The 13,211-nt window shown below is 33.1% G+C and overlaps 2 protein-coding genes across 2 annotated transcripts; one reads left to right on the forward strand and one right to left on the reverse strand.

Moving 5' to 3' along the window:
* The first annotated feature begins 478 nt into the window (after positions 1-478).
* On the forward strand, positions 479-5,621 carry LOC146899989 (proline-rich receptor-like protein kinase PERK13). The gene is made up of 8 exons (XM_085734871.1): positions 479-1,632; positions 2,324-2,761; positions 3,088-3,174; positions 3,330-3,400; positions 3,519-3,595; positions 4,194-4,341; positions 4,538-4,699; positions 4,944-5,621. The coding sequence occupies exons 1-8, from the start codon at positions 831-833 to the stop codon at positions 5,223-5,225; spliced, it is 2,067 nt and encodes a 688-aa protein (XP_085590997.1). The 5' UTR covers positions 479-830; the 3' UTR covers positions 5,226-5,621.
* A 141-nt stretch (positions 5,622-5,762) lies between these two features.
* On the reverse strand, positions 5,763-8,876 carry LOC146899990 (basic helix-loop-helix (bHLH) DNA-binding superfamily protein). Its single transcript, XM_085736891.1, has 8 exons — positions 8,788-8,876; positions 8,400-8,585; positions 8,251-8,302; positions 8,087-8,155; positions 7,518-7,940; positions 7,052-7,285; positions 6,757-6,933; positions 5,763-5,999 (listed from the first exon to the last, which is right to left on the reverse strand). Exons 1-8 carry the CDS (start codon positions 8,874-8,876, stop codon positions 5,970-5,972), a joined length of 1,260 nt encoding a protein of 419 aa, XP_085593017.1. The 3' UTR covers positions 5,763-5,969.
* Between the last annotated feature and the right edge of the window lie 4,335 nt (positions 8,877-13,211).

Genomic DNA, 13,211 nt, shown 5'->3' on the forward strand with positions numbered 1-13,211 from the left:
AGACAACAAACATATTAAAACAAATTTACATGAAAGTACGCACAATATCTTCATTTAAATCTTAGTAAAATTTTATGATAAATATTTTGTGAGTTTCGTTCAAATGGTAGGGAGATTGCATAATATATAGGGTTCGGAGATCAAATCCTGACATCCCATTTATTCACATTAAAAGTTGAATTTTTAGTCACTAAACAAAAAAATTAATTCATGATAAATTTTAAAAACTATTTTATATTTCTTAGACATTTATCTAGCAGCAAATTGAATTTGCAAAGTTAGGAGTGCATGCATGAATCGGGTAAAATTGCGCGGCAAACCAAGATTGAAGGAGAAGAATAACACTTGTCCTCTTAACGAACCCAAAGAAACATAGCAAGAATCTAATCACACACAAAAAACGTAAAAACAAAATCTATGTATGTCTCTCTTTTTACCTAAAATTAAGAAACCATACAACACAGAGAGATTATAGGACTAGTTATCAAGATTTTGCAAAAACCAACAATTTTTTCTTTTTTTCTTTTTTCATTTTTGTTGCATCATTCAATTCTGAGAAGAACAAACAAAATCTATTTCTATTCCATCTGAGCTGGCAATTCTGTTCTGTTAACGGCAGAACTTGCGCAGTTCGACCAATAATCCAATGTCTGAACAAAAAATATCTTCAGTTATAATTGTTCTTTCTCAAAACCCAGTTTTAATGATTTTCTTTCCATAACATAAAACATTTTCATCATTTTCATAAAAAACTTTTTCAAAAAAACAAACTGTTTCTGTTCCATTTTTATAATTTTCTCGCAATTCGTTGCGAGAAAAATCATCTTGTTATGGCTCCAAATCTCAACAGTAATAGCAAGGTTTCTTCTTCTTCATCATCTTCTCTTTTATCTTTTTCTTCTCCATTTTTACCTTTATTTGAAAATAAGAAAGATTTTGGCAAAAAAAAGGATGATAAGGATAAAGGCAAGGATAAAGCTCCATCACCATCTAAGCCTGAGCCTCCGGAAAGTTCTCCGTCACACTCGCCACCACCACCAAAGTCTCGTTCACCGCCTAAAGTTTTACCTCCACCACCGTCACCACCACTACCGTCACCACCGCCACCCTCTCCACCACCAAACTCACCTCCACCACCATCACCGCCACCTCCGTTGTTATCTCCACCTCCAGCTTCACCTCCTCCGCCACCAATGCCCAATGCACAATATTCTGCTTCTGCTTTATCATCTCCTAATTCTCCCCGTAAACAACCACCTCCGTCATTGCCTCCCCCGGAGAAATCTTCTACATCTTCATCATCATCATCATCACCATCACCATCACCATCACCATCACCATCATCATCATCTTCTTCTTCTTCTTCTTCATCTTCTTCTTCTTCTTCTTCTTCGTCTTCTTCTTCTACGTCCTCGAAGGATTCGCCACATAAAGCCATGCATGCAAAATCAGGGAGTTCTCATTCCTCTGGCCACACGCCCGGTGAAATAGCTGGTTATGCTGTTGCCGCAGTTTTGGTTGTCGCCATAGTTGCGGCAGCTGTTTTTTTTGCTTTTAGGAAGAAGAAAGCGAAAGGGGATGCATATGTTGGACCCTATATACCACCCCCTGGTAGCTTCCACGTTAAATCAAGTAATTATTTTGTCTCAATTTTATAGTTATTCATTTCCCTGTTACATTTGAATTTCGCAGTCATGTTTTTAAATTACACAATTGCGATTACACTTGTGATGTTGTTGTAAAAATATTTATAACCATTATATTGCAGCTGTGGATTGAAATTTAAAACCTTCCCACTTATACCTGCATAAACGCCAATGTTATAGACAGTAGACACATTTTTATATTGTTGTTATGATTTTAAATTACCATTAACAACTCGCGACTAGGTCACGCCCTCGTCAGCATTTTTTTTCAATATCAAGTATAGTCTGGTTTTAAATTATCAGACTATACTTCCATGGTTTTAAACTATGGTTGCACTAACAGTCGCATCAGGACCTTTGTTATTGTGGAGAAACACAATCAACTGATCAAGTTCAGCTGAAGTAGTCTCAGTCAAAGTCATGTTATGCCCTCAGACCTTTTTTAAAATCTTTAACTGCGACCATATTATAAAACCTTGGAAGTATAATCTGGTAGCAATTACGGTTACTCATAATCTCATGCTTTCGGTCTGATAACTAAACGCAGTCTGAAATTTAAAACCTTAAACACAATTATTTATGTGTTTAAAGATATATTAAAACATTTTCAGCACTATCCTAAGTTTTTTTATTGATTGCATAGTGTATCCTGATTAAAACCTGATATTGGCTATCAGGTGCTAATGGACATTACTATGTACAGCAACCTTCCCTTGGAAACATCTATGGCAATGTGAACGTTGAAGGACGCAGCACGAAGCCCTTAGGAGGAGGAGGTCCTTTAGATCCGGCGCAGCCAATAAGTGCTCAGATAGCTTTTACTTATGACATGGTAATGGAAATAACCAACGCATTTTCTAGTCAAAATGTGATAGGGCAAGGAGGATTTGGGTGTGTTTACAAGGGTTGGCTGAAGGATGGAAAAGAAGTGGCAGTCAAGACTCTTAAGGCTGGTAGCGGGCAGGGAGATAGGGAGTTCAGGGCCGAAGTGGAAATCATTAGCCGTGTTCATCATCGGCATTTGGTATCGTTGGTTGGTTATTGTATATCTGAGGAGCAAAGAGTGCTTATCTATGAGTTTGTTCCTAATGGAAATCTTCATCATCACTTGCATGGTAATGTGAGTTTCCCTTTATTTTACTTACAAAAATTAAGAAAATAGAGTTTATATATGTTCGAAAGCCGCCTTAGTTGCTTCCCACCCTAAGTTTGGACTGATTCATTGTAATCTTATGCATCTTTATTGTGTTGGGTGTGTGAGGATGGTTATAGTCTCACATCGTTTAGAGATGACATAAATAGTCTGGTAGTTCTCATCTTACAAATCGGTTTTGTGAGATTGAGTTAGTCATTAGGCGTAAATTATAATGTATATTTTTCTTGTCGTTGTATATATTTTTCTTTATATGTGATTTGGTGCTTTATATGTGTGTTATTGCAGGAAGTGGAATGCCAGTGTTGGCTTGGGACAAGAGGCTAAAGATAGCTATTGGTGCTGCAAAAGGCCTGGCATATCTGCATGAGGACTGTAAGTTTATTTTGCAGTTTTATTATTGGATCACATGTTTTTATAGTTGAATACATATATGATTTTTAAAATTTACTAAGAAAAACTGAATTGCACAATTAATATGATATGTTTGCATTTTGTATGAATAACTAAAGTATTTTATGTATCTCTAGGCAGCCAAAAGATTATTCACAGAGATATTAAATCCGCCAACATACTATTGGATGATGCTTTTGAAGCACAGGTATATATATGCACACCTTGTTTTGTTGTATTTTTTTTTTAATCAAAACATAATCGATCCAAATGCGAATTCTTGAATCTTGATGCCAATTGTTAATTCACCCTTGTTTTTAACAAAGGTTGCAGATTTCGGACTTGCAAAGCTAGCTGATGCTGCCAATACGCATGTATCAACCAGGGTTATGGGTACCTTTGGGTAGGATTCTATGACTCTTAACATAAATAATAGACACTAATGTATATGGTCCTTTAAAGAGGTGTACCTTAGAAAAGAAATTGGATTGGAAATTTTAACAACTGAATATTTTGTCGTAAATTTCTAGTTTGAAGAAGGAAATACATTTTCAAGTGAGTTAATTCAAATGTTTTCACCAATATATTTGGTTATGGTAACAAGCACCCAAGATTTTAATTGAGATAATTGTCACAGTTGCAATACTACATGTTGCGAAGAATCAAAGTGAAATACGATAGATGCAAACCTTAACTGCAGCCAGGGAGATATCATGCAGTCCAGATCATGGTTGCGGACATTTACTTCAAAACATTTTGCAGAACCATTTAGTAAAATAAAACTTTGTTAATGTTTTGGGTTGGCGAGTTTAAATTTGCACATAACATAATGCTACTTTAAAGATAAGGTAGATTTCAATTTCAATGAGATCCTGGCTCAAGTTATCTTGGATCCATAGATATATAGTTTAATAATATATATTTGCCACAAAAACTTCTCTACCGATGGCTAATGAAATCGCTAAACTAATAAACAAACAATTTATGGCTTCTATTTGCAGGTACATGGCTCCAGAGTACGCAACAAGCGGAAAATTAACGGATAGATCAGATGTTTTCTCATTTGGGGTTGTCCTCCTTGAGCTTGTAACCGGAAGAAAACCAGTTGATGAAAGTAGGCCATTGGGAGATGAGAGTTTGGTTGAGTGGGTAAGAAACTACACCCTTATTTTAATTTTTTCTTCTGAAGTTATACATAAGCATTTAAGAGACTGTTTGGAAGAGTGTGCGAAAACAACTTACGACACCTCCATAAGTTGTTTTCAGCTTATTTCTACTTTGTTCAAATATATTTATATAAACACTAGTATTCTGTTTTTCTTATGAGATTGTCCTGTGCCCACAGGCTCGACCACAACTTATCCATGCTTTTGAGACACGCGAGTTTGGTGAATTAGTAGACCCAAGACTAGAAAAACACTACGTGGAGAGTGAAATGTTCAGAATGATAGAGGCAGCTGCAGCTTGTGTTCGTCACTCAGCTCCTAAACGACCTCGTATGTCTCAGGTGATTATAAAATACATGTATGTTTCAATTAGTGTATGTTTTTTCACGGTGGAAAATATCATAATAAATTTTGATCTTGTCAAACGTTATTTGGCCATATCAGGTAAGAATGACAAAATTGATTTTATCTTCAAACCTCGATTTGGCCAGATGAAAAATATTTAAGCGTAAATCACATTACTTCAGACTTAATAAGCTTGTTCTTGAATGTCTAATATCATATAGTTGCATGATATAATTCCAGGTGGTAAGAGCATTAGACACTGGAGATGAAGTATTCGATTTATCAAACGGGGTGAAATATGGTCAGAGCACTGTTTATGATTCTGGACAGTATGACAAAGACATCATGCTATTCAGGATGATGGGCAATGGCAGCTATGCTGATTCTGAATTATCAACATACAGTAGAGAATCCAGTGTTTCAAGAGAACATTCGAGATCCCATCATGCATGGATGCACAGTGGTTCAAGTACCGAGTCAGAATCAAGAGCTTTCAATAAGCATAGAAACAGTGCTGAATAAGAAAAAAGAACTGCATAATTTGACACTCAACAAATAGGCACATTCAAGTTGGAGTAATGAATTTCACAGAATTCTCCTACCGGAGGCCTTGAACTGCGGGATCATATTACAGCATGCTTTTGGTATTAACTGATAAGAATTTGAGCTCGAATCGAAACTGTATAAAAGCATTACTTAAACTCTTTTCTCCCTCCAATTTTTGTTCTATTTAGTTTCTCATTTCGTTTTTTAATACTAGGGGATGATGGCAGCTTGTAAAAAGATAAGTTTTTGAGGTTACTCATTAATCATTAGTAATAGAGATCTCTTACCTTTGTTGGATTGAGAAGATTTGAAATTCTTAAATGTACATTAGGTGTAAAGTGTTGATCAAAATATAAGTAGTTTTTATAGTGATATGGTGGCCTATTTTCGATTCTAAATTCCGCCACATTTTTTATTTGGCGTCTTTTTGCAATTTTAGCAGGCTCGCAAGCACTAAAAGATCAATCATACAATACAGCTTTGTAGCATAATCATTGTAAGGAAATAGTCGGTTGCTGTTCATAAATCCAAGAAAAAATGAATATTCAATTTATGTCTCTAGTCCAACTTTTTCTATGAAGTTGTTGTGTTACTATTTACATATAATAACCAATTTTTCAGCCAGCGAGTTTATAGATAATAACGGCACCACCATTTTCCTCAACTTCATAATTGCTTTGTCTATCGTTACCTTGTTTTCTGCATCAAATACTCTCTGATTTACTTCGGGTGAATATCCTGCACAGTTGCCTGGGACAAAATTTAACCTCGTTACAATAGAAAGGGAATCTTATGAACTTACGGATGGGATAGAGAATCAATGAAACAGGGAGATAGTTTTGATCAACCTAGTCTTTAAATATGGAGATAACATTTAGTTTCCATGAATGAAATCTCTAGTTTTTCAAAATTGTCTACGGCTCTGTTTGGTAAAAAAGTAGAAGATAAGCTTGTTGATAATGAATGAGATTATTGTAGATAGTGGATAAGCTATATATTCGATTTGAAGTATTCGGTTAATTAAATCAGTCATTGAACTAACTGATAAATATAAAATGACTTAAAAATATTTTTAATTAATATTTAATTTTTTTTTATTAAGATAGTGAGGGTAAAAATGATCCGATGTAAGCTATAAGCTCAAATACTACTTGAAATGGCATCTCAAATATTGTTATAAGCGTGAGAAAAGAAAGCACTTTAAGATCTTAAAGAAAGACTGTTACGAAAATAGCACTATTTTGATCATACGAACTCATATTCTATAAGCTATTTGTTACAAGCTAGCCAGTTTGTCTTGCCAAACATAGCCTAATCATTCTTTGGAAGGAAGTTACAAGTGGATTTCCTGTCTAATTTAAATACTCAATCTGGAATGTAAAAAGTATGATTTGGTGTGGGATTTTAGAACCAAGATAAAACCAAACTAAACTAGCTCATGATTTTTCATGGTGATTCTTATTTATAGTATATTTATGCACTTAACTAATAGGATTTAGACCCTTACCTCAACCATAATAATGTTCAGAACTTTGCCATCAAATGTTGTTATGTTTGCACTTAACACATGCAGTCCAAATGAATCTATTGCTTCCATCAACCTTGAAAACACACCTTGCTTCTGCTCACAGCACAATTTAATCATGAAATCTTTTCCGCCGACGTGATTCACTTCTACTTGCAACTACGAAAATATTAAAAGATTATATTAGGTTTCCAAGAAAAGATGCAATAAAATTCAGTTTCATGATCCATGACTTAATAAAAAACAACGAAACTGTTATTATGCGCATTTTGTGTACCTCCATCCGTGTCTTTCTAGTGGAATCAGACGAACTTTGATTAAGATCGGTGAGAGGTAGGTTTCTGGTTCCTTCTGCAAGTTCTTTGTCTTTTTGCACTCTTATTTGTAGTAGTGTGCTCTTCCCACAGTCCTCAACTTCTAAAGCCTTGACCTCTTCTTGAAATTCTTTCTCTTGCCTCTGCAATTCCATTATATATTCAATCGCATCCTCAAGAATCGCTACTCTGTCCATCTGCCAAAATTGAGAGGATTAGACACATAGTGCATGTTCAGATCAATAGTCAATTTGACGATATAAAGCAGACACCGTAATTTTCTTGAAGCTTTACAGTATAACTTTTACCAAAATCATGGTGGTCCAATGTATTTCTGGCAAACTCACCGTCAACCAAACAGGTACTTGTGCAAAATTAATAGTGAAAAGTATTACATTCATGCTATAATGTTAAACAATTTAGATATACCTTGGTTATATTAGGGACTAAAGACCTTAGAATAAAAAGCCCTTGTTTTATTCTGTTCCTCCTATTCCTCTCTGTGATAAGATTTTTAGCATGATACACTTTCTCTTGAGGCTCCTTTACAATATTTTCTTTATTTTCTTCGCCATTTCCACAATCGACACTCGAACTACACCGATGTTTCGCTGAAATTTTATTGCGTCTGTGGCTTTTAAGTGGTTGATTCAAATATTCAAGAGGAATCAAGCATCCATGGTTTGAATCAAATGATAAGTGCTCAGTTGAAGGATTAGATTCACTGAAGTGTCCTTCCATGCTAAAATTGAAGTTCATGTTGGCGTAGCTATGTGCCGATATGGCTTCTTGCTTTATAGAGATACAACAATGTGCTGATATGAACTTCACGGTATTTATATCTTCTGGGATCTGAGAAAGATAAACACTTGATTAATTTTAAAATTTACAATCATTCTTCTGGGATCTGAGAAAGATAAACACTTGATTAATTTTAAAATTTACAATCATTTTAGAACAGAAGGTAATGCCAATAAGTATTAAAATTTGTATCTTACATGCTTAGCAGTGAAAAGCTCAACAAGACCGCCAATAATAGGGATTAAAACTTGTGTTCCAACTGAGTCCTGTCAAAACATTAACAGTTAAAAATCAATTATATGATAAACACTTATGATATAAGTTCTTAATTAAGCTGATTTCCACACAAAAATTAATTTACCTCATGGATAAGCCATCTTGGTTGCTGTGATATTGCTACCTCTGCATGGATACTGTAGATCAAATACTTTTCCTTAGAATTTCCTTTCAATGATTAAATATAGAAAATTGATATTCAATGCAAACAATTAAAGAGAGAAAGAGTAAGACCTAGAGTAAAGAGACATTGTAAAAGGAAGCTTAGCAAGAGCCTCACAAGTCTTGGTTTTAACTTGATGATGAAAAAGGGTATCCCTACAAATGGAAGCCAAATGATATTCTTCACAAATTTCCTCTTTCAACTTCACCTTCTCAATGTTTCCACCACAACAGCAACAACCTAACCACTCAATAAACCTACACAAGAGAAAAATTGGATCAAAAAAATTTACCTGTGAAGTATAGACTCAAACACGGACACTAGACACGACACGGAACATGGACACGTCGACAACAATAATAACTTGAGAAAATGACATCAGGACACGTCTAATCCGAGGAGTATCTATGTTTCATAGCAATTTACATGCAAATGAATAACAAAATGGGTTTTGAGTACCTAGTTGGATCATTTCCATATTTCCAAACAACAACATAATCCCAAGCTTTCCTCTCAACAAAGGGTCTAAGAAATTCAACAACGCCCATAATAAAACTCTTTGTTTCCTCCTTTGAATGCAACTTAATAATTTTTCAGTGTGGCTTTTGTACATACACCTTTATAGCTGTCCCTTTTTAACAGTTTTTATCTCTTGATTTGAAGCACATGGTACACGAAAAGTTTGTTAATCAATTAGGAAGACTTATGTATGTCATCAGTACTACCATATCTTTGTGACAGTAGGAAGGGAATATTGCACTTGTCCGGATTTTTGGGACCAGAAGTTGTTTTTGACTAAGGTTTTATTTACTTAATCAACTTATTTATAGCTTATAACACAAGTGATTGCTATAATAAGCACTTATGCATGAGCATATAAGCTACTTTTATTATAGTAAAAAGTTTGTTTTATGATATCTATAGCAAAAGATATAGGGTTATGTTACAAGACACCCTTTGGTGGTGTCTTTTATCAAGCAACACCTTAAGGTGTGATTTTCACTTTTTAGTTATAATTTTGCTAAAAGACACCTTCATAAAAGTAAGTTGGTGTCTTTTCGCAAAAGCTCATAGAGTAACTTGATAAAAGACACCTTCACAAAAGGTGTCTTCTATCATAACCCAAAGATAAAATTAAATTGTTTTTTTATATGTTATAAGTTGCTTTCACCAGCTATAACATATGAAAATAAGCTATAACCATCCAAAATTTACATTGAAAGCAACCCACAATTATTATATATGCTCTTTATTTATTTATTTATTTATTTATTTTGAACAGAAATATTCTCTTTATTCTTACATTTTAATTATTATAAAATGTTTTTCCTCAATTAGGATATATTGCAAGGTTAAAATAGATATTTTAGTGTGTTTTTTATTGTAATGTGACGATAATAGATTTAAAAGTGAATCGATTTTGTACAATTAATTTTAATTAAAACAATTGAGTTTAAAATTATTTTTGTTCAGATATGCATTGAGCCATCTCATGTTCTTTAATTAGGACACTCTAACGTTGCTTCTATGAGAAGACTCTTCAAGCACATCTTTGAGTGAGCTGAGCAAATCTTATATCTTATCTTATATGAGTACAATTCCAAATAAAAATGGTTGGAGGCACATGCACACACAATTGAAAACATTCAAAAGATATAATTTGATCACATTATTTAAGTATTTTCTCTTTTTATTTTATTTGTATGAGTGCCCAGATATATTAAATTTTGAGATTGTGCTTAAGAAAGTCATTATAAAAAAGTTCCTTAAAAAAAAAGTCATTATAAAAAAGTCGTTATATTTAACTAAAAAAAAAAAAACATTGTTTCTTCTAGTTTTTTTTCTTCCAAACAATTGTTGTCTAACTTTAAGCCACGTGAAACAAAAACAATAAGAGAGGTTAGGATCGTTTTGCAGGGAGAGTGGTACAGTACATCCATATCTTCATTTTTGTTATTTTCTGTTGTTAAGAATATTAATTTCAACGGCCAAGGTACATATATTTTTATCCTGGCTACACTTCAGACTTCATAGTGTCCTACAAAGTAATGAAATACTCCCTCCGTCTCACAATAATTGTCTCTTTAGCATTTTTTATTTTTCTCAAAATAATTGTCACTTTAGAATACCAAGGCAAAATTTATTATTTTTTTCCATTATTATACCCTTATTTATTGAATTTCATCCAACTTAACTACTCCACTAACTACAATTAATAGGGGTATTTTAGTAAATGATATTACTTTTACCATTGAAATCAACACAATTAATCATTTCCTTAATAATCGTGCACAAACCTTAAACGACTATAATTTAGAGATGGAGGGAGTATGTGTTATTAATACGCTTATCTAATTTATCTGAAACTATATACTAGAATACTAGAACTATGCCATTAATGTCAAGAGCATAGAATTCTAAACGGTTAGACCTAGAATTCTACACGGTGTTCTATAAAAGTACATAAACCGTTAATCTTGATGTATGTTAACGTATCAAATGATTTTACATTTTTATAAAAATTGACATGAATGATCTATATGATATAAAGTTACAATCCAATTGTCAATTTTTAAAAAATTGGGTGTTAGTATAGTTTCTTAAAAAAAAAATATGAATTCCATATTTTACGTGCTTAAAAAAATAGTTACATACTAATGCCCCGTTTGGATTGGCTTATTTTGAGCTTATGTGGGCTTATCTACTCCCATAAGCCTTGTTAAAGGTGTTTGGGTAAATAAATAAAAATAGCTTATTATTGTTTCATAAGCATAAAAATAGCTTATCATTGTTTCATAAGCTGCTTATGCCATATTTTAATAAGCCTAAATTTTCAGCTTACCCTCCGGCTTAACAAGGAGCTTATGAATTTATGTAACCTCCTTCGATTCTCTCTGGATCCACTTTTTCGAAACATATATTTTAATTATAATGTTAGTTAACTTTGGCGGTGCATGAGTAACAAAATTGCTATATACTTATCTTAAGTAACACACGTAACTAAGTTTTTTTTTTTTTTTTTTTTGAAGGAAGCTTTTTATTATTTTTTTGTTACGTAACAACATGAAACTGAATAAAAAAACAAACTTGACTTGTCTTTTTTTGGTAACAAACTGTACACTAATATCTATATATATGGTAAGTTTATCTACACCTCTAATGTTAATTTTGTCTTATATGAATATTGATATTTTTTTAAGGACGAATATTGATTATACTATATATATAATTATAATTAATATATTATAATATTGTTTTTTACATCTTGATAATTGTGGTTCGATTCTTTGATTTTTTTGTTAAATTAAAAATATTTAAAATTTCGATAATTGCTTATGTAATGTCACATCCAAACACTTCAATTTATGTAAGTACTTTTTAGTGCACATATCCAAACATAAATAACTTATCAAGTATAAGAGTTTATGATGTAAGCTCTAATGTTATAAGCCCTAATGCTATAAGCATTTATATAAGTTGTTTATCCAAAAGGGGCCTAAAGCGAATTTGAAAATACACATTAATGTTGATTTTTATTTTTTTGTTATTTTTCTTATTTGAAAAATTGGATGGAATAATTTTTATTTTTTTTTTTGCTCAAACAACGTGAAAAAAATGGTCAACCAACTCCTCAAGAAGTAGAAGCATGAGGCCTGAGACAAGTGCTTATGTAGCTTTTGACTTCAGGTTTTACTCGAGTGGTCATAGAATTAGATAGTAAGCTAGTAGTGTACTTTATGTCACAAGTCAAAATTGTGAAGTATTTTGAAAGTTTGTAGGAAGTTACTTCTTTCTTTACTAAACGTTAGGTTAAGTTAAGGCTTCAACTCACTTAATCAAAAGGAAAATGATGCTTGGCACGAAAATAATTTCGCGTGAATCACACGAGGTAGTATGTAACTTATATGAATTCTATTTTCGAGAGTCCACTTTAATTCCAACTCAAAAATTATCTCCTCGCTCATTAATTAACAAGATTGTGACAGCTGTATTTTCTCTGACGGTGGAGGAAATTCCTTAATCTCTATGACCAAACAGTTTTTTTGTTTTACTTCAAGTGTTTGTGCTCTTTTTTTTTTTTGAAACAAGTGTTGGTGCAGTTGAAAATCCTTAATCCCTACGACAGTGTAGAAATTTATAAACTTGCACAAAAGAATTGAAACACGTCCCTATATATTTTTAAACTGTTAATTGGTTTTAAACTTGAACAATGCGCATGAGAACTAGCAAAAAGTTTTCCCATACATTTTCTTTGGAGTCTATCATCAATCTCACTCCAATGATTAGCTGGATTGCCTCGGTTTTATTTGAAATGTTACTGGCTGACAAGGTGTTGGGTGTAAGAGTTCTTATACATGGACCACTTTAGGTGGCATACACACTTTGACATCCACACATAATTGTGGCATGTGGTAAAAAGAGTGAAACTCATCTTAGTTGTGTGGTTTGGCACACCGTGTTGCGGCATTGAGAACATGATAGCAAATGGATTAAGGTAGGTGGCTGCAGTAACGTTGCAGAGGTGAGATGTGGTCATGAAAGAGACCAAGCTCTTGACGCATGTGGTCGACGGTGTAGCAAAAACGGTGATGATAGGTTATAAGTCTGCATGTTTTGTTCAACACGTAAGTCACTTGTTCGTGTGTTTTGTGCGAAAATATATTCGCACCATTTAGCACTATTGTGATCAAAATTAAGGCTTCAACTCTTCATGAAACCATTTTGGTCCCAAAAAAAAAAAAAAAAAACTCTTCATGTAACCATTATTATGGATAACAAAATTTTGTTTTATGGAAGTTTAAATTTACACATAACAAAAAATAAACTTTGTAAAAAACCTTGGATTTTTCAAATGTATAACATTAATTAGTTTCATTGAAAAT

Source organism: Medicago sativa, chromosome 8 (genome assembly GCF_051527215.1).
Source record: "Medicago sativa cultivar Bolivia chromosome 8, Bolivia_mono, whole genome shotgun sequence".
In the NCBI taxonomy this organism is placed as follows: domain Eukaryota; kingdom Viridiplantae; phylum Streptophyta; class Magnoliopsida; order Fabales; family Fabaceae; genus Medicago; species Medicago sativa.